General features: G+C 33.6%; 2 protein-coding genes across 3 annotated transcripts; one reads left to right on the top strand and one right to left on the bottom strand.

The window, feature by feature from the left end:
• Nucleotides 1-8,241: 8,241 nt before the first annotated feature.
• On the bottom strand, nt 8,242-9,339 carry LOC132061239 (uncharacterized). The gene has a single exon (XM_059454089.1). It carries the CDS (start codon nt 9,337-9,339, stop codon nt 8,242-8,244), a length of 1,098 nt encoding a protein of 365 aa, XP_059310072.1.
• A 2,989-nt stretch (nt 9,340-12,328) lies between these two features.
• Nucleotides 12,329-21,511, top strand: LOC132059579 (protein neprosin). 2 transcript variants are annotated; one of them, XM_059452223.1, is made up of 7 exons: nt 12,331-13,075; nt 13,183-13,269; nt 13,857-14,144; nt 15,629-15,799; nt 16,336-16,389; nt 19,972-20,118; nt 20,768-21,511. In XM_059452223.1, the coding sequence occupies exons 1-7, from the start codon at nt 12,884-12,886 to the stop codon at nt 21,143-21,145; spliced, it is 1,317 nt and encodes a 438-aa protein (XP_059308206.1). In that variant the 5' UTR covers nt 12,331-12,883; the 3' UTR covers nt 21,146-21,511. The 2 variants fall into 2 exon arrangements, with proteins under 2 accessions (XP_059308207.1, XP_059308206.1); XM_059452224.1 differs by lacking the exon at nt 16,336-16,389 and having other exon boundaries at nt 12,329-13,075.
• The last annotated feature ends 536 nt before the right edge of the window (nt 21,512-22,047 follow it).

A 22,047-nucleotide genomic window follows, 5' to 3' on the forward strand; every position in this document is an offset into this window, starting at 1 on the left:
GGCCGTTTTAATGTCCAAATGATAAAGGACGATGTTGGCCGTGGTTAACGAAGACTGCTATTAAGAACAAAGGTTAAGAGAAAGAGATGAACGGTATAACAAAATTCGTGACTGGACAAAGTCCAGATTAAAAAATAAAAAAAAATTTGAGAGATAGACAGAAAATTAGTTATAACTACATGATAAGAAGAAATTTGGGAGAGAGGAAGTACCGAGTAGGATTGTTATATATATATATAACTTAAAAAAAAAGTCTAAAGGGCTATATTGATTGATAACCTAACAAAAATGAAGCTATTACAATTTATACTCAGCAAACCCTAGAGCGTAAAATGGTGATTCGTTGCAAAATTTTCTGCATAGGTTCCCAGTATTCTGCTAGTACGTTGTTGTGTAACAACCTTCTGACAAGGACTAAAAGAGAAAAATTAAAGAAACTATCGGGCTAAATATGTAAATACAGAAAGTATGACTTAAAACTAGGGGTGTACATGGACCGGGTTGGTTCGAATTTTTTAAAGACCAAACCAAACCAATTGCATCGGGTTTTAAATCTATAAACCAAACCAAACCAACAAAAGTCGGATTTTTTAACCTCGGGTTTTCTCGGTTTTTTCGGGTTGCTCGGGTTTTTCGGGTTTTAAGGTAAAGTCTTCATACAAAACATATAACTTATACTTCAAATATTTCTTTAGTCCTAGTAAGATACAACGATCTAATTAAGATATTTATTAAGAAAATAACACAAAACATGATGAGAGATGACATTGTACTAAAATATTCAACGAAAAAAAATTAATGAAATTGCATAAAATAAAATTATCATAATCTAAAAGTACTAAGTCATGCTACAATAAATACAACTAATTTATAAGGCATGTAAAAAATGATCATAATCTAAAAGTACTAAGTCATGCTAAAATAAGTACGGCTACTAAGTATTAATTACATGACTAAATATTAAAGAAAAAAATAAAATTAAGTTATGCATTTTCACTTTCTAAACTAATATAAAACTAAAGAATAGATATCAAAATTATTGTCATTCCAGTGTTAGATATGAATTTCTTTTGTTAGCATTAGTATTGATTTGATTTTTGTTGAGTTTTATTTGAGTTACTAATATCATTGGGCTATAAAATTTATTAAACCATTCAAAAGTCTAATTCCAAGCTTGAAATAATATGTTAAAAGACAAAAAATTATGAAAAAGTTAAAGAAACATTTATAAATTACATTATAAATAAATATTTCTATGTATAAAATGTGTTTGAAATTTTATAAATGTAATGTTGGGTTGGTTTGATTTGGTTTGACTTTTTTTAGTTAAAACCAAACCAAACCAAAAGTGTTCGGGTTTTTCTTTTTAAAACCAAACCAAGTCAAACCAAATCACTAGTCGGGTTTTTTTCTCGGTTTGGTTCGGATTATCGGTTTGGTGCGGTTTGTCGGTTTGCTTTGTACACCCCTACTTAAAACTATTGCACGCAAAACCATTATAAACAAAACTCTGCTTTTAACTAACTCCCCAACAAATTCTAACGGCTAGGTACTCTTCCGCAAGTTAGAGGTGCCACTCCTTCAGCTTCATTCATAACATCGAGAAAATACACCTTTACCTGTGAAATATCTTTAAGGACAGTGTCCTTGACATACCTCAAGTTATGGGAATTTCTAAGCATTTTCCATAAGATTTTTAACAAATTTTGTATAAATTTTGAAATTAGAATCTACATTGTAAAATAAAATAATCTCCTCTCGTTTTGTTTTGAGAAAAGCCGGCTAGAAGGTTAAATAAGTTTTACCTACCTGTGAAAGATGTAGTATTAGACTTAGGAAGACAAACTTTAATTTATTAAATGGATCTTTTATAGAATTATTTATTTCACAATCTGACTTGTTTTCAAAAGAATATTCAAGTAGATATCCAAGAAAATGTTATCTCATGCAGCTAGCGTGTGTTCTTGTAGTTTATCATTGAAAAAAAAAAGCGATTCAAATTCCAAAGTTCCAGGTTTGGAGAGTTAAAGAAGCTGACAAATCTTCAATATTTTTGTTTGAATTGAATGAACAAACAGACAAATACACAAAAGGGTATTCGAGATTCAAGAATAGAAGCTTACACAGATAATTAATGCTCGATTCAAATATTGTAAAATATGAATGCGTTAGAATAAAAATTTGAATGCGTTAACATTCTAAATCTTTATTACTCCCTCCGTACCAAAATAAGGGTCGCTTAGCTTAAAGAATTTGTCCCAAAATAAGTACTCCTTCCGTTCACTTTTACTTGTCCACTTTGAACTTTTCACACTATTTAAGAAAAAATAAGTGAAGTGCATAATTTACCAATGTCCCCATATTAATTAGTGCATATTTTTATTGGATTCGAAAAATGATTTGAAGTGAGTAATTAATACTATGGGTAAAATAGGAAAAAATAAAAATTGTCTTTTCATGATATGCTAAAAGTGACAAGTAAAAGTAAAAATTTATTTTTAGAATACTGGACAAATAAAAGTGAACAGATGGAGTATCACTTTAGGAATTCAAGATCAATGTTGACAAGTGTTTCCAATTACGTCCTCCACATTAAAAAAGTAGTCACCTTTAATATTTCTCAATTTAAAAAAAAAAGATCTAATAAATAGGGGTAACTTAGTAAACTATAAATCGTATTTATTATTTTTCTTAATGGGCGTGAAAAAATTAAAAAGACACTGATTTTGGGACGGAGGGAGTATTATTATGCTCCTATTTATTGATTACTACTGCATTAATATTATACGCCATGGAGAGTCGAGAATTGAAGCATGGATTAAGGAACTTCTTCGGTCCCAATGTTCAGAAACAAACAGAATAGAAGAAACCTTTCTTTCCCCAATAAGGTTGAATTTTTTTTAAAGAAAATAAATCACCAATGATCAATATAAAAACAGAGAAGAGTTCATTTTCAATTTCTTTGTTTTTACTACTACCTCCATTCTATAATAAGTGGTGTTTTAGGTTTTTCATTGTGTTTCAAAATAAGTGGTGTTTTCGGATTTCAAGAAGAAATTGATCTTATTCTTCCATATTTACCCTTATTTATAATCAAGAATCAATAAATAAATTTTCTTTTTCTAGGCATTAATTAGGGGTAAGTTAGTAAAAACACTCATAATTTCTAGGAGTAAGCAATTTCTTAAGAAGTGTGCATAAGCTAAAACACCACTTATTATGAAATGGAGGGAGTAATTTGTATTCATACTTCGAGGTCTAAAGACATCATATATGATTCTTTATTCCATATGAATTAATGTTTGATATATTGAAATTTGGTTTGGCATATAATGATGTAGTAACTATTGAGACTTCCACATACAAGTTCTTAACTTGTCAATTTCAATCAAGCAAATTCAGTCGTAGCAAATTCAGTAGTGAAAACTACGGAATGAATTAGGGACACACATAAATAAGGTAGGGAAACAACCAATACCACCACAACGACAATCAGTGGCGGATCCAAAATTTTAAGGTCGTGGGTGCTTACGTTCTTTTACCGTAAAGTTGCTACCGTCTACCAACCATAAAATAGAAGTGCAAAATTATGTGAACACAATAATAAAATTATTTAACAAAAAATCATTAAAAAAAGTTTAAAAAAAACGTAAACAATTACTCGAACACAATAATAAAAAATGTTAACGAAAAATCAATTTTAAAAAAATTATCAAAAAGTGAATAAAGAAAGTTATATATATTTTGGAGAAAAGTAGGAAAAGTCAGTGGGGACAGCTAAAGGAACATAAGAAATTTTATGTTAAACAGAGTGTAAGAAAAAGTCAAGTAAGAAAAATAGGGGGAAGCTCTTAAAAAATTGTGTTAACATGGGTTCGAACCCTTACGCTTTGCCGAGTAAGCCCCTTCAGCTCACCCCACCCTAACCCGAAGCACCCACCCCAAGTATTGTACCATCGGTGCTATTCAGCCAATATATCACAATTTTAAAGAATTCCTATATAAAAATATTTAGTTCGCGTCCAAGTTAATGGGTGCTCGAGCACTCGGAGCGCTGCATGTGGGTCCGCCCCTGACAACAACAATAACAATAATTGCGCCTCAATTACATGCAACGATAACGGTGTAAATCCTCATTGACTATTTTACTCCATTTAAATTCTCTAAGCCCAATATTATATATAAAAAATGTCAATGATCAAGACAAATGGCCAAATTTTTCCTTGAACTATGTGAAATACTTAAAAAAAATTCTCCCTTAAAAGTTAAGACCATCTATTTTTAATATATTGAACAAGTAAAAGTGGACGAAAGAGTATATAATAAGAAAAAAGTTCAAATTTACTTTATGGTTAAATGTTTGATTCAGCCATGTCCCCGCCACTAGAAAGAGGTTTGTTTGATTAAAAGAAAAATCTACTCTAACCGATAAGATTAAACCACAGATAAGATAAGATCCGTAGAATACTCAGTACACACATTCAAATAAAACTTAAATGGATATCACTGAATTACTGGGATTTCCTAAAATGGTAAGTGTCAATAAATTGGAAAACAACTTGTTTTCGAATTAGTTGAAGTTCTTTTCTTTTCCCCCCTTCTAATAAATATTAGCATATTCAAATGTAACACAACTTAAAATTGGCCAAAAGGTGTTAACACACTGATATGGACTAATTGTGATGATTTCGATTGAATTGAAACCATAGAAATTGGGTCGGTTAAGAACGAAGAGAGAGAAAAATAAAGTGTGAGATATTTTGTAAATAAGAAAATGAACTTGTTAATTAGATAATGGAACTCAGTGTTCTATTTGTACTCACACGGAATAAAGAAAGAAAATATCCGGACATGGACCGGGTCCCAAAGTGTGCAGAAATAAAATTGGGGCCCAATACAAAAGTAGCCCAAACAATGTAAATACAATTCAGCCTAATTCATTCACTGTGTACTCTATCACCCCACCCCCCTCCCCCCTTCAAGCTGGAGGGAGAGTAAACACCCAGCTTGGACAACAACCTGCGGTGAGGTACACCAGTTAAGGCCTTGGTGAGTAAATCGAACTTGTGCATGAACTATAGGAATATGGTGAAGTGAAATTAACCCAGAATGTAGAACATCTCGGACAATTAGCAATCGACCTCTCTATGTTTAGTACGCTCATGGAAAACAGGATTGCGAGCAATGTGGAGAGCAACCTGACTATCACAAAAGACAGGAACAGGAGAGGAAATAGACAAACCCATATCACCCAATAATCTGACCAACCATACAATCTCAGCAACTACTTTCCTCAAAGCTCTATATTCAGCTTCAGCTGAAGACAGGGAAATGGTAGGCTACTTTTTAGACTTCCATGAGATGGGTGAACCACCAAGAACAATGTAGAAACCAGTAACAGATTTCCTTGAGGTGGGACAAGTGGCCCAATCAGTCAGCATAGGCCTGAAGAGTAAAGTCAGCAGAACCAGAGAGTAATATGCCCTGTGCTGGGTCATTAAGTAGATATCGCAAAACATGAAGGCTAGCAACCATATGTGGGACCCTAGGGGTGACTAAGAACTGGTTGAGATGTTGCACAGTAAAGGAAATGTCAGGTCTAGTGTGTTGGAGAAAGTTCGACTTTCTAATAAGTCTTTTATACAAGGAAGGATCACTGATGGGATCCCCTGAATCAGCAGACAGTTTTAGATGAGGATCAAGGGGAGTCAAAATAGGCTTGGCTTCAGCACAATGGAATTCTGAAAGGAGATCCTGTGTGTACTTGTGTTGATTGACCACATACCCAAGAGGAACTTTGGAAACTTCAAGACCAAGAAAGTAGTGGACACTAACAAGATCCTTAATTTTAAATTGAGCATCCAAGAAGGTCTTGAGGGCAGAAATTTCAGAATCATCATCTCCCACCAGGAGGATATCATCAACATACACAACTAGCAATACAGATGAGGAGGAAGGCATCTTAGAAAAAAGTGAACTGTCATTCTTGATAGCAGTGTAACCCATAGTTAGGAGAGATTCAGATAACTTGGCAAACCATTGCCGTAAAGTTTGTTTGAGTCCATAGAGGGATTTCTTTAATCTACAAGCTAAAGGAGGATCAGAATTGTTGGACTGAACAGACAAACCTTGGGGAATTTTCATGTAAACTTCCTCATAGAGATCACCATGAAGGAATGCATTGTTGATATCTAGTTGGTGGACAGCCCAGTTATTCTTAATGTAACAATGAGAAGGCATTTGATACAGGGCTGAAAGTTTTAGTGTAATCTACCAAACCACCATTCCTCACACTCCACAGCAAAATGGAGTTGTTGAGAGGAAACATAAACACTTTTTAGAAACCTCAAGAGCTCTCCTCTTTCAGTCTAAACTTCCCACCAAGTACTGGGGTGAGTGTGTCCTTACAGCCACATATCTTATCAACAAATTCCCTTATTCTGTTTTAAACAACATTTCCCCTTATGAAAAACTTCATGGACATTCTCCTCCTTATTTCAACTTAAGAACCTTTGGTTGCCTCTGTTATACAACTTTCCCAAAAGTAAATAGAGATAAGTTTCAGCCTAGGGCTACATCTTGTGTATTCTTAGGTTACCCAATTGGGAAGAAAGGATACAAACTTCTCAATCTAAACACACACTCTATCTTTTATTCTAGGGATGTTGTGTTTCATGAACATGTTTTTCCATACCACTCCTCTTCCCCTACTTCTTCCTTTCCAGCCTTCTCCTCTGATTTTGTAGATGATCCTTCTCCTCTCTCTTCTACTTCTCCAAACCCATCCTCTCCTTCAATCTCCTCTTCTCTTTCACCCACAACACCTTCTGTACTACAAACTTCACCCTCCACACAACCACCTTCATCCTCTCAACCATATCCTCATATTCCAGTTCCTCCTCCAACTTCTGTTTCCACAAGGGCTTCTTCCAGACCTAAAACTACTCCCAAGTACCTTCATGATTTCATTTGTTCTTCAGTTTCCCCTACTGTCCCTATTGATCCTACCTTTTCCTTATCTGAGTTGCATATATATGAGCCACAATACTACCAACAAGCTGCCTCCAACCCTGCCTGATAGGCTGCTATGGACCTAGAATTCAAGGCACTTGATGCAAATCAGACCTGGGATATTGTCCCTCTACCCCCTGGCAAGAAAGCTATACCTTGCAAATGGGTTTACAAAAGCAAACAAAAATTTCATGGCACTATTGAGAGATTCAAAGCTAGGTTGGTTGTTAAAGGTGATTCTCAGAAAGAGGGGGTGGATTACAATGAAACTTTTAGCCCTGTTGTGAAAATGAGTAATCATCTACAATGGTTAGAAAGTACCTAAAACCATTATAAGTTCTTGTGTGATGTAGACACCATAGGTCAATTTGAATTAATTGAAAGCAATGATTAGTCTTAATTGAACTATCAGAAAATGGGAGTCTTTGTTGTCTTGCCAAAGGACAAACAGGACATATAAAAGATTGCTTATTAGAAATTTTATATGACAAGTAGGAAATATACTTCATTCTATGAAATGGCATGTGTCCTAATCTTTGGTGCCAAAACAAATATGCTTTATTTATTGAAGAAACATGATTACAAGAAGTGGTACAAGCACTGTAATCACAAGAAGTACTAGCATTAACAGCAGATATAGTATTTACAGAATGAGAGATGGATAAGGAACTTGTAGGATGAGATTGGAAAATATACAACCCGTTTGCTGCTCTACCAACTTCCAAGGGCCTCTTCAAAGAAGGGGCCTGTATGGAACAAAGAGCATTGTTAAAAAATATAGAACAACTAAACTTATCAACAAGTTGAGGTACAGAGATTAAATTGAATTGGAAGGAAGGAATAAGTAGGACATTACACAGTACAAGGTCACTGCACAATAATAAGGACCCAGTGCAATTGACCTTCACTTTGTAACCATTAGGAAGGGTGACAAGATAAGGGAAGGGAAGTGGTTCTATATTGTGAAGAAGATCTTTGTGTGGTGTCATATGGTTTGTAGCTCCGGAATCTATGATCCAACTATTATCCTTCAACTTAGATGCACAAGATAAAGCCACAGTGTATGTAGCAAAACTACAAACCATACCTGGAAAGGCAGCCATAGCAGCAAAACTATCTGCAGTATTTGTGGTAGAATCAGAGATTTGAGACTGCTGGAAGAGATTCATGAGGTGACTGTATTGTTCCCTTGAGAAACCATGAGCAGCAGAGAATGAGGATGAAAAGCTATCAGATGAAGTTGGGTGTTAGCTGACCATCATTGACTTGAACACAAGCTGCACTCTTCTTGTTCTTTGTGAACTTGAAGTCAGCAGGGAACCCATGTAACCTATAGCATTTGTCTACTGAATGACTAGGCCTCTTGCAGTACTTGCACACTAGCTCTGGCTTTCTATGATCAAAATTAACCCTTTGACTGTAAGACTTAGTCCCAGAAGTTGAGGCATATGTACCAGAAACACCCCCAGAATTAGAAACATAAGAGCTAGGACCAGGCTTCCCAGAAGTTGGAGCATAAGAATTAAGGACAGCCTTCCCAGAGGTTGAACCATATGTACTAGGACTAACTTTGGCAATTAAGGAAGTTGAATCTGAAAGGAAAGGAGGTGTTGGTGACTGTATTTCCCTTTGTTTCTCATCATGAAGGAGCATTGAATATGCCTTCCCTAAGGTCGGGACAGGATTGATCATGAGGATATTGCTCCTCACATTTGAATAGGAGTCGTTAAGCCCAGTGAGGAACTTGATAAGTTTTTGTCCCTCACTACATTGTGGTTCTGCCCCACAAGTGCATTCTGGGCCAAAAGAGGCAGTCCTAAGTTCATCCCAAAGTCTCCTAAGCCTGGTAAAGTGACTAGCAATAACTGAATCACCTTGGGAGACTTTAGTAATTTCCCTTTGGATTTGGTAATACCAACTATCATTGGACTGACCATACCTCTCTTCTATGTCTTTCCAAATGTCTCTTGCAGTCTCACAATGAAGAACACTCTCAGCAATATCTTTGGACAAAGAATTACTCAACCAGGCAAACACCATATCATTGCTTCTTACCCAGTAATCATATAAATGGGCGTCTTCACTAGGCTTGGATATTCTACCATTAACTAGACCCGCTTTATTCTTAGCAGACAAAGCAATAAGCACATTCCTTTTCCAGGAGTTATAACCAAACCCAGAGAAAGGAGTTGGCACCAACATAATACCCGAATTGTCTGAAGGGTGCACATATAAAGGATGGGAAGCATCTATTGTGAAACTAGTGCCAATATTATCAGAAGCAGTAGCAGGTGCAGTAGTTTGTGATTGAGACTGTTCTGGTGCCATATTTCTCAAAGTACAATTATTCAACTACAGCAAAATTCTTCAAACAAGCAAGGAAATCCTAGAAACTATGTTCACAATGAAATTCAGATGTTGCAATTCTAGAAACAAATATAGACAATGTAAAAAATCGCAAATACACTGAAAACGTGGATACAACTAACTAGGCACAGAAATTTCCCCAAATTCGAGCTTACGAACACAAATAGAGAGAAAGAGGAACGAATTTACCGTATATCATTCACAAACTTGAAAGACTTAGAGCCTTTTCTAATCAAAAAATCGACTTGAAACCCTAATTTCACCAAAGAAATTCCAAATTGCCACAATCGAAGGAAGAAAAACAACTGAGATCGAATCGAAAGAAAAATGCGGAAAAACTATCAAAGATCAACCGGATCTTTGCTCTGATACCATGTTAACACACTGATTTGGACTAATTGTGATGATTTCGATTGAATTGAAACCATAGAAATTGGGTCGGTTAAGAACGAAGAGAGAGAAAAATAAAGTGAGATATTTTGTAAATAGGAAAATGGACTTGTTAATTAGATAATGGAACTCATTGTTCTATTTGTACTTACACGGAATAAAGAAAGAAAATATCCGGACATGGGCCGGGTCCCAAAGTGTGCAGAAATAAAATTGGGGCCCAATACAAAAGTAGCCCAAACAATGTAAATATAATTCAGCTTAATTCATTCACTGTGTACTCTATCAAAAGGGGAAAAGAGGAAAAAGGGATTTTAAAGTCCAATAAAATTTAAGTACTCCCTTTGTCTCAGTTTATGTGAGACTCCTTTTTTTAGGTCAATTTAAAAAATTTAAAATGATATCTTTTAAATCTATTAACAATTTAACTTTGAACTTCTTATTTTACTCTTAATAAAATGATTTATAGTTACACAAGTATCTTCGACTTGTTTTAGATCATGAATTTTAAAGGTCTTCCTCTTATTCTTCAACTCTGTGCCGAATCAAACACCTGCACATAATTAGAGTAGAAAAAGTGGTAAATTCAAGGATCAAGTCAAACGAAAGAAAAATCTAAATTCTTAGAAGGCATTTTCTTCAAAGGGATTGAGGAATAAAAATAATAAATCTGCCAACCCATACACTATAGGCAAATCTTAGCAAGGCAGCATTCTTTCGTATTAGCTTTTGGTAGAACCTTCATTTAGAGCCCGTTTGGATTGACTAATGCTTAAAAGTCATAAGTTAGGAATTTTAGCTTATGACTTTTGACTTATTTTTGTCATTTTAGCTTAAAAATACTTTTTTATTTTACCCAAACACTATAATAGTACTTAATTTTGGCTTAAAAACACCTAAACAAGCCAATCCAAACAGGCTCTTAGTGGGGTCACTGTTTCCCCCATATCTTTAATTTAATTGTAGAATAAATGATTAGGCAGTCTTCATATCCTTTTCATAATTTAGTGGGATACGTATTTTAATGTAACTTCAAGTTAGATACAAGACTAACTATGCTTGAATTTTAGGTAAAGAAAAGTCTACAAATGAGAACTCACAGCTAAAACACAAAGGTTTTAGTATAAGTTTTCATTTATTAATACCCCTCTGGGCTCTGTTCTATATTATATGATATTTTTAGTTTTTATATTTAGTCCAAAATAAATAGTTTTTTACATAATTAAGAAGATACTAATTTTTTTCTTTCAAATTTTCTCTTATTTGGATAAGTGAATTTTTATGTAACTAAGGAATCATATTAAATAGTACTAATATTTTTCATTAAGAGTATGTAGTTAAAACACCTCTTACTTTCTAAGGTGAGGATGAGTGTTTTTAAAGGGATAATAAAATGAAGTCTAACCACCAGAAGCTTCGCAAGTAGACTGCAAATAAATTACAGATTAACAAAAAATGTCTTTCACTCTCCCTCCTTCCAACCTAACTTTTATAACTATTAACTCTTACAGTTGTACTGTCAAAATCATTTTTATAAATAACGTTGATACATCAATAATAAACATTATCCCAAACACTTTCAATTCCTTTATTTGTATAGGTGCTTAGCTCGACAATATGTTTCCATACAAACAAGTCTTTTCCTCACCAAACTCATCTATTTTTAATATAATCTTAATGTGACAGTCAACACGATGTGCAGGCCATTTTGGAGATCTAATAGAATTAAGAAAAAAGAAATAAAAGTAACACTATGCAAATGTGAGATAGAATTATAGCAGCGAAAACAGGGAGAATAACAAGAACGACCACGTGGGTATGACATAGTAGTAAAAATCTTATTTACCCTCCGTGTTTATATTAAAATAACTAATGAGCCATGATATATGTCTTTTACATGCACCCTTATCATGTTAGAAATGGCCCGTAAGTAACTTATTATTGCAAGTTAAACAATATTGTCAAGATATATAATTTAAAAATTCATCAATATATATATTAGCACCTTAGTCTATCACTTATCCGTGGTATATTAATATAGTTTAGTACAAACACCGGATATAAATAAATTTTGTTATCGAAAGTGAGATAGGAAAGGTAAGTAGTTACATTAAAATTTGAGAAAAGAAAACAAAGGGATATAATTATGTAGTACTCCCTCCATCCCAATTTATATGAGGATTGATCTATTTGGGGAATAAGACAGCTCTTTTTTTGACTTAATTTCCAACGTAGATTCTTCGAGTATTTTATAATAAAATTTACATATTTGAAAATCATATAAAAAGTACTATAAGTCTGCATAATTAATACAAATTCACAATGAAAAGAGTTGGAGAAAATATTAGTCAAAGAAAGACTGTTTGACTCCTCAAATAGGTCAACCCTCGTACAAATTGGGACAGAGGAAGTAAATCAAGAAACAAAGAAATAAAAAGGAGAGGCGGGGGGGGGGGGGGTGGTTGTTGGAAGAGGTAAATAAAAGAAGGAAAGAAATAAAGCAAAGGGAGAAGGTAGCTAAGTATTAATGGTGAAGATTGTGTGGTGGGAGAGGCAGATACAAATATTGAAGGTGAAGGAGTGAAATTAAGTAAGGTGCAATAAAAGAAGGTGCCAGCGTGGGAGTGGGGATCGTTGAGAAGATGGGTAGGTCTGTATGATTTATTATTCTTCCTTACTTTTCCACTGCCCCATATTAACTCACCTATTTCATTTTCTGCTATGCTTTTAACTTCCTTCAACATATCAGATCATCATTGTAAAAACAAATGTTTATCTTTTGACTGTCCATTTATATTATCCAGATGGTGCTGCTTCTGCTCTCAATCATCATGAAACTCATTTAGGGTTGTGTGCTCAGTATCTGCTGCAACTTGTTAATAAATTTTCCTTCACCCACCTCGCATTTATGCTTCTCTTTTTCAAACACCCACTGTGTGTTTTTTTGAGTGTGTTAAAGGAAAAGGCTGTTTCAGTAGAGGTCGTTTTCTCTTATTAAGAGGAGGAGAAGGTCACTGTAGCTTTTCTAGTAATGGCTGTCTAAGTCTCTTTTTCTCTTTCCTTTTTTCCCCCTCAAAGTTGTTTGTTCTTGCCTTTTCCTTTGGCACTGAATGAAATGGACACTGTTACAAGGAAGAGAGAAAATCCTCCAGTACTCTTTCTTTTGTCTTTCTTCTTTTTTATGTCCCAAACAACATCTCAAAGTAACTTGAACTACACAAAGTATAAACAAGTCAGCAATTTGAGACTTGAAAGGATTGAAAGGCATTTGGAGAAAATTAACAAGCCTCCTGTCTTGACCTTTGAGGTGATGCATATCTTCTTTTTCTTTCTTTTACATATTTCTTTTGTTACTTCCTTCTCTTGTGTTCATTGTGCGAGGTGATATTTTAGTGATTTTTTTAAAATTTTCAGAGCCCAGATGGAGATATCATAGATTGTGTTCATAAAAGAAAACAACCAGCTTTGGATCATCCTCTTCTCAAGAATCACAAGATTCAGGTATTACTTCTTCTTTTTTATTTTTATTTTATAATAGTACCTATTACCTAAACCTAATAAATCAAATAGTACAACCCATACCTCCTCCTTCTTTATGGAATTTGTTGCTCATTTATAGCGAATAATATTATTTTGAAGTAATGTTTATATATTGCCGCAAGAGTCTTAAGAAGAAATGGTCTTCTATAACCGGTACAACGTGAATAAAAGAAATAACCTTATAAAGATTTCATATATTTTCTTTAATAATCAATCTCCTACGAAAAAGATCATATAATTAAAACAACATTTATAATGAGTCTATAAAACCGATCTCCTGGACCTTTAGCGTTACCCTTGTAAGGATAAAATAATTGTATAATAAAAGTTTCCTTTTAGAAAAAATAAACAAGATATAGCTGGGAAAAAGCGTGGTGCAATAATAAGCGTTTCAACGACCAACCACCTTTACTTTCACTTTAGTTTTTCTTTTCTTTTCTTTTCTTTTACTCACAAGCAACAAGTTGTTAAATCATCATTAATGTGGAGCTAGCTAGCTCATGATCAAAATAGAATTGTTAACTTGAAATCATTGCAATGTAATACAGAAGGTTCCACCAGAGATTCCAAAACTGAAAACGGCCGTGAAAACAGACGCCATGAGTGCTAGAGACGTCGTAAGTAACAGTAGCAAAAGTGAAAAGCCGATAGATTGGCAAATGTGGCACCAGAATGGGCAGCGCTGCCCCAAAGGGACTGTTCCGATAAGGCGGAGTAAGGTGCATGATGTGCTGAGAGCAAAGTCATTGTATGATTTCGGCAAGAAAAAACGTCATGGATTGCCTCTTGCTCGCCGTGTTGATGCTCCTGATGTTGTTAGTGGCAATGGCCATGAGGTATATGCCATACTACTACTTTTAAAACTTTGGATATTACTCTTACACATCTTTACATTTTTTTCTTGCTGCTAATGTAGTATAGAGCCTATTGTTTTTTCTCAGTGATTAGTCTTTGCGTATTTAGATATTTTTGCAACTTAATATCTTAATTAGTCACCTTGTTTTAATTTGAATTTTGAGGTAAACTGACTAGGAAAAGATGGGCATGTAGACTAAGTGTGTAACTACTAAAAAAGTACTAGAAATTAGAGATGGATAAATTTTGTAGGTAAACAGCAAAATCCGTCACTAATCCTATTTAGCAACAAGTTTTCAAAAGATTATATTAGCTGCGAGCAATTTATCGATAGATTAGCGACAAAATTCATAGCTAATTCCAATTTTTTTTGGTAGTATGTTGCTTAATGGTCAATAAAATAAAAAACTCATGAGAGACTAGTATTTAAATTCCAATGAAAAATTGCTAAGTGATTTCACAGCAAGTATTCAATGAAATACTCAATGTGCGTAAGTTGATTATTCTTGATTTTTCACTTTGATGATTTAATTTGTATTGGTGATTAAATATAAATAAAATTACACCGGCCAGCTAATCACAATTTAACTGGACCCAATTTACATCCACAGTGTACATAGTCTCTAGAGGTACATGAGAATATACTTAGAATATAGGAAAGGAATTGCTCGAGATAAAGAAACCTGCAAAAACTTTAATATTAGGGTTTTGTTGTAGCTAGTAATTTCAAGAAAATGGAATTATAGAAGTTAACTGGAGTAATATTTTGTACGTGTTACATCGAAGAACAATGTACAACGTATGTTGGGTAGATCATTCATTAATGAATGGTATCACGGTCATTACTCGTGGTAGTTGTAAGGTGTAAATGTTCCAGGTTAGTGAAATTAAGTAATTAATATGAGTAATAATTTAAAGGTTATTTATTCTATTTTAGGTAGAATCGATGCTATCAGAGCATTACATGGGAAGTGAAATTAAATTCGGAGTTTTGTTTTCTTATGTGACAACTGTATACATAGTAGCTAAATATATGCTAGTATCGGGTAAATAAAGTATTTGACACTAAATATATGCTAGTATCGGCTAAATATAGCTATCATAGTCAGTTTCTAAACAAGTATCTCTTGCATTTATATCCGTAGGGACCTTTTTTCTACTACTATTACTCGTCACCGATTTTGCTACGACAATAAATCATGTGAGATGACAATTTTAGCATCATTTCCTTAATTATCGCAAGTATGATGAGGTTGTTGCAAACTGTATCTCAACAAATTAGTTATCAAAACTCCACTTTTTTTCGTGTATTTACTATCCCTTAGCAATTTTAGATGCATGTGTATCCTAATTTACAAATGATGAATAGTTTGCAATGACCCTTGATAATACACAAATGATTAATTTGGGTAATACATTCAAGTTTTTATGTTAATTAACAACTAATTAAGGGAAAATTGTGTAGCATGCAATAGCTTACACGGGAAGCTCACAAGAAATATATGGGGCAAAAGCAACAATAAACGTGTGGGACCCATCAATCGAGGTGGTCAACGAATTTAGTCTATCTCAGATTTGGGTTCTCTCTGGATCTTTTGACGGCGCTGATCTTAATAGCATCGAAGCTGGCTGGCAGGTACACGCTATCCCTCCCTCCCCCTCTCCATTTTTTTGGAAAATTTTTCAAAAATATATATAACCCGAACATAAAATATTAAGCTGCGTAGCTCAATATATAATATTATACAATATTGTAGTTGGGGTGAAACATTATACATAACGTATCAAGCTTGTATGAAAAGTGTTTATATATAAATATGGGCTAAACCATTAATAAGCTCAAAATATAGGCTACGTGGCGTAAACATTTCCTTCCGCCGGTAGACAGAGAGCGTAACTGCCCCCCCCCACCCCCACACCCAACCCCGTACTTTTTTTTTTTCCCTATCTTCTCAATAGAAAAAAGCAGAAAATAAAAATAAAGATTCATTTCAAGTGTCTTTTCCTTCCTGGAAAACAGAAAATTGAATTAAATGTTTAATGACAAAAATGCCTTCTCCTTTCCATAATCTAATGTTTTTATTTGTTGTTCATTGGTATTCACCTTACTGCTTTTAAGAAAGGAGAAAATTATATTTGAATTTCTAAAGCTTTGATTCTTATACTAGTCAGGTTAGTCCGGAGCTGTATGGTGACAGCAGACCTAGATTATTTACATATTGGACGGTTAGCTTTCTCTCCCTAGTTCCTTTACCTCTTTATTGATTTTTTTTTTACTTAATTTAATTTATTATTGGTCTCACGATATTAGGATAATCAAATAAATTACAATAAATGAATTAATATCTAATGGACATTATATTTTACTGAAATATATGCTTTTGCCTTCTATGGTTACCAATTAACGGAACAGACTAGTAGTATGTATACCACCATTCTATATGTAAAGTGCTACTCCCACCATTCTAAATGATCATGTGATATAATTGGAACGTTGGTCCATTAAATTGATACAAAGAGAATAGCGTCTCTTGGCAGTTAATTAGTATACTGCTAGGTTATTGAAATTTAATCATAGAACTCAATTATAACGTTACATCAAACTTTGGAAAGTGAGAAAAATATAGGGTTATAAATAGGATTATAAGGGTTATGTGGAAAGAACCTCTATTTTCATAGAGTCACTTATATTTAAATTTTTGTTTTGTGGTACTATCTCAGTTTAATTAAGGCTTTGAAGGTCTACGAAATTTTCCACTTTACTATTAGATTAGTTTTGAATGGGAGATTCTTCCTTGAGATCGCACCTATACATACATAGGTGCGATCAGAATAAGCTCAAAGTCAACTTTGCCTTGGGTCAATGGAAACTTCCCAACTTTGTTTATTTGAGGAGTTCGTGCTTTGGAGTTGTCTTGATAAATTCTGTCCCCTTTGGCTATTAGGATTTTCTCAATCTACCATATAATTTATTAATTCGCAACTCCCTATTCTATTGCTGACAAAATTGTAATCTGAATCTTGGCACATATTGAGGAATGAGGAAATAATAAAAGAAACTAAAATAATCGCTTTTCATTTCATGATTTTCTTAATAGTGTTTAGATCTCAATATAGTCAACTCCTTGCTAATGTAGGAGTACTTTGGTGATTAATTATTACTTAGTCGTTTTGTAATAGATTCAATTAAACAATAATCCAAATTATCGAAGTTTCATCTTTTGCAATATTTATGGAATAAAAATTAGTTAAATTTTCAGAATAGAGGTTGTAGACACGCAAATTTTATTGGATTCTAGATAAGACTCTACAAGATGCGCCCAATCCAACTTTAAACTCTAACGTCCGTTAAGGTTCCTTGGAGGGTACTTTACCCTAAACCCTGATCACCTCTATATAAAGGGGCACATACTCCTTTGAAAATCCACCTCGAATATCCTATAAACACTTGGATACATCCCAAGAAAGTCCCATACACTTCCCGGGATATTCACAAAGAGATCAATATGTAGCAGGATATTTCTTGACAATCAAATACTTTAAAAAGATCCACAATATTCTTTCATGGAGATCAAATACATCCCAAGAAAGTCCTCATCCAAATCATCATACGTTCGAGAAATACGCTACTAACGGTCCTCGAATCACGGAGAAAATTTAGAAGATAAGAATCAAGAGAATACACATATTTGTACTCACAATCTTAACAAATGAAATAATTATTCTTTTTCTTTATTTTGTGATTGCAGTTAATTTTCTGTAATTGAGAAAATTTGTTGCAAACAAAGGCCTTTAGAGGATGGTATGAATGAATATATACATTTAAAAAAGAAAAGAAAAAGATAGGTAACACGTTATAATAATAATAATAATAATAAGTTTTTTGTTTTTTTCATCGTTAGTGTTATACATATATAAGTTGCATCCATCGTAATGATATGAGAAAGTACCTTTTACATGTGATTGCTAAGGAAAAGATGGACGAGGGGCGAGGGGCGAGGGGGTGGGGGGTTGGTTATTGAAAGAAAGAGGAAATAATAAAGGGATTGAATTCAATCATCTAAAACTTAGAGCACTGGAACGGAAATAAAGTGGAAAAGAAAAAATGAGGATGGAGGAGGCAGAAAGGCATAGAAGCACATGAGTTGTTATGGCTTAAGAGTCAACATTTAAAGAGCACATTAACCATGAATATACTCCTTTCCCACAGCTAGAGTGGTGGTGTAAATGCAAAGTGGTCCAAGGAAAAAGACTATGCAATTTTTAACTAAGTTTTAATTTCTTCATTAATTAGTACATGTGGACCAAGGAATCTCTCTTGGAATTGAAGAGCAAATACAATTTTTTCTTTCCCATATCCTTTTTTATCCACATTCTTTGAATTCCTTAACCCTATAATTCCTCGATCTTTCGCATATTATTGCCTCCGTTCACTTTTACTTGTCCATTATGAATTTTGCACATCTCTTAATAAATAATAAATAAAGTGCATATTTCAACATGATGCCCATATTAATTGGTGTATAATTGTATTTGATTTGCAAAATGATTTGGAATGAGTAATTAATGTTAAGGGTAAAATAGGAAAAACAAATTACTTTTCTCTCGATATGCGAAAGTGGATAAGTAAAAGTGAAAATTTATTTTTGGAATAGTGGACAAGTAAAGGTGAATGGAGGGAGTAGTTGTTACATTTCTCTTTTTAAAAGCCAAACTTCAAGAACTTTGACCAACATTTTAAAAAAACATATTGACATGAGAAAAATTGCAACTTATAGTACTTTTCGTGTGGTTTTAAATATCTAAACTGTAATTTTAAAATATTTGAATTAATTTAATCCAATTTAGCTTTGAAGATTAATTCAATAGACCCTCAAGAAGCAAAGCATTACAACTAATATGGGATCAAGGGAGTACTTTGATTGTTATTTATTTGCGCTAATAAATAAATATAAAAGTATGATAGAGAACTTTGAAGTGATACACTAACATTAACTACATTAATTGACAAGCCACATTCATAAAAATTTGAACCATCTTTTCTGGCGCAATGCATGCTAAATTAATTAATATCTTCTCCACACAAAGTTGTTGAACATTAATGATGACAGCAACAATAAACATTAGTGGAAAGTGAGAAGGAAGTAGCACCAACCTTGATATTAATGTACCAGTTTAGACTATTACAAGACTTGTATACTTTTAAAGGGTCATATTGGTTTTACGGAATTATAATGTATACAGATTATGTAGTCAGTGAATTCTCCCTTCATCCCAAATTAATTATTGCTTTAGCTCAAATAATTGTCATTTTAGGAATTCAAGACTAAAATTGTTAATTATTTCCAAGTATATCCTTAACTTTAAAGAAGAATGCACAATATTTAAGAAGAAACAATCAATCTACTTGTAGTCATTAAATAAGGATAACTTAGAAACCTGTACTTTGTATTCATACTTTTCTTAATGGGCGTGAAAAAAGCTACTAAAACGACAGTTAAAATGAGACAAATGGGTGCTTAAACAAACGATCCTTTACCCCTTGAATTGTGCTTAGTGAAAGAGATTAACACATGGATCGCAATTCTTTTCTTTCAATACACAAGGTTGTGTTAAAATTAATCTCATTAAGCGTTATAGTGTGGATGCGTCAAGAAAGTAACAGTAGATGAGAGATCCTTTTAATTAAGCTCTTTATGATAACTTGAACTTTATTATGAAAACACATACACTTAAATTATAGAGTATATTATATGTTTGAAAGACTAATGCGTAACAATGTATTTATTTATTTGGTAACATGAACAGAGTGATTCCTACCAAGCAACAGGATGCTACAACCTACTATGTTCAGGATTTGTCCAAACAAATAGCAGAATAGCCATTGGAGCTGCCATTTCTCCTGTTTCTGCTGTCGAAGGAAGTCAATATGATGTCACTATACTCATTTGGAAGGTCCCTTCTAATTTCCCTTGCCTCTTTTTTCATTTTAGCCATCATTCCCTCGAAATTCAATTTGCATACTTAGGTAAACGTAATCAGAAAAATAGAATACTAATCTACTATAACTTGTTAAATCACAATAATAATAATAACAACAACAACAACAACAATAATAATAATAATAATAATAATAATAATAATAATAATAATAATAATAATAATAAAGTCCTTACTATGTTATTGTATTTAACTTGGCTGATGATTGGATATCCTATTACCATCCCCGTAGCGACAAAAAGTTACACTAGGCTAGGGACGGAACTAAGTCATGTCAAAGGGGTTTAATCTCTCTAGGAAAATTATACTATGTCAATAGAGTAAAATTGATCTTTTTGATTATATGTGAGCTGTTGAATCCTCGAAGAAAGTTCAAGTACAGTGGTAAAGGAGGTTCAAAATTGTTTTACGTCATAATGTTCAAATTACAACTATGACATTCTAGATTTTTTTTTTTTTTTTTTTTGAATCCCCTTATGTAAATATCTGGTTCCGCCACTGCACCAGGCCTCCTAATCAATTAATAAGTTAATTTGTTGTTGATGAAAGAAAACAAGCTTCCATTTTTACAATCTAACTAAAAAATTGTTTTGTGTATGTTTAGGATCCAAAGCTAGGGAATTGGTGGATGGTGTTTGGTGATAACACGCTAGTGGGCTATTGGCCAGCTGAGTTATTTACACACTTAGCAGATCGGGCCACAATGGTGGAATGGGGAGGAGAAGTAGTAAATTCACGGGCCAATGGAGAACATACTTCCACACAAATGGGCTCTGGCCATTTTGCTGATGATGGGTTTAAAAAAGCAAGCTATTTCAGAAATCTTGAAGTTGTGGATTCTGATAACAGTCTTAGCTCAGCCCAAGGTATATCAATATTAGCTGAAAACACAAACTGCTATAACATCAAAAGTGATTACAGTAGTGAATGGGGTACACATTTCTATTATGGTGGGCCTGGTAGAAATCCACAGTGCACTTAATATGGCCCGGGCCCAAGAGAAATGCAAAGTGAGTGTCCTTTGATGAGGCTAAGTCTCTATATGTTACTAGCAATTTGTTCTTTTATTATTTTTAGATCTTTAAATGGTAAGGGTTTGCTATTTCCAACTTTGTTTATGCTAATTAATTCCACATTGTTTTTGTTCTTGTGCCTGTCTATGTTTTGAGAGAAAAAAAGAACTGTATGTATTAGTTAAATAAGACAAATAGCATTAAACAGGCAAGGAAATAGCAAATATTCAGTTGGAACTAATGGCTACTAGTACAAAATTTTATCGTGGTTTTGAATCTTATTAAATGTATGAATTTTTGTTTCGTTAATTATCATTTGATCAGTTGGTCTTTTATATGTAATTTCTTTTAGAGTCGAAATATTTGTCTGATTCCTCTTCTATTGAGGATCGAGTCATTTCTTTGTTTCTTCGAATTTCACAAATAGGACTCTTGAAAAGAAAGTTGTGGTACGTACATAGTAATAGAGACTCTTGCATCCTCTTTGCTAGCTCAATTAGCATCAGAAGACATATGTGATGTCTGCATAAGAGAATATTTACGGAAATAGAGACCTTTAATTTGTCAATTGTGCTTACAGTCACAGATGACATATTTCACATGTTTAGGAGTTCATTGGTCAAATGATCACTCAATCATATGAAATTATTTAATACAGTTATGTTTCTTTTCGTTTGTAATGTAAAAATCACTTATCTATGCATGTATCACTTCAAAAGTCATTGGCCGAATTTCTAAAGCTTTCAATTTCCTCATGAGAAGTACTTTGGACAAGTTAAACCACCTCTGCCCTTTGTTTGAACTAAGTAAAAGCAGGGGCGGCTCAAGGATATTTGTGACCTAAAGCCAATATTGATGAGAGGCCTTAGAT

The sequence above is a fragment of the Lycium ferocissimum genome, chromosome 6, assembly GCF_029784015.1.
Source record: "Lycium ferocissimum isolate CSIRO_LF1 chromosome 6, AGI_CSIRO_Lferr_CH_V1, whole genome shotgun sequence".
Taxonomy (NCBI): domain Eukaryota; kingdom Viridiplantae; phylum Streptophyta; class Magnoliopsida; order Solanales; family Solanaceae; genus Lycium; species Lycium ferocissimum.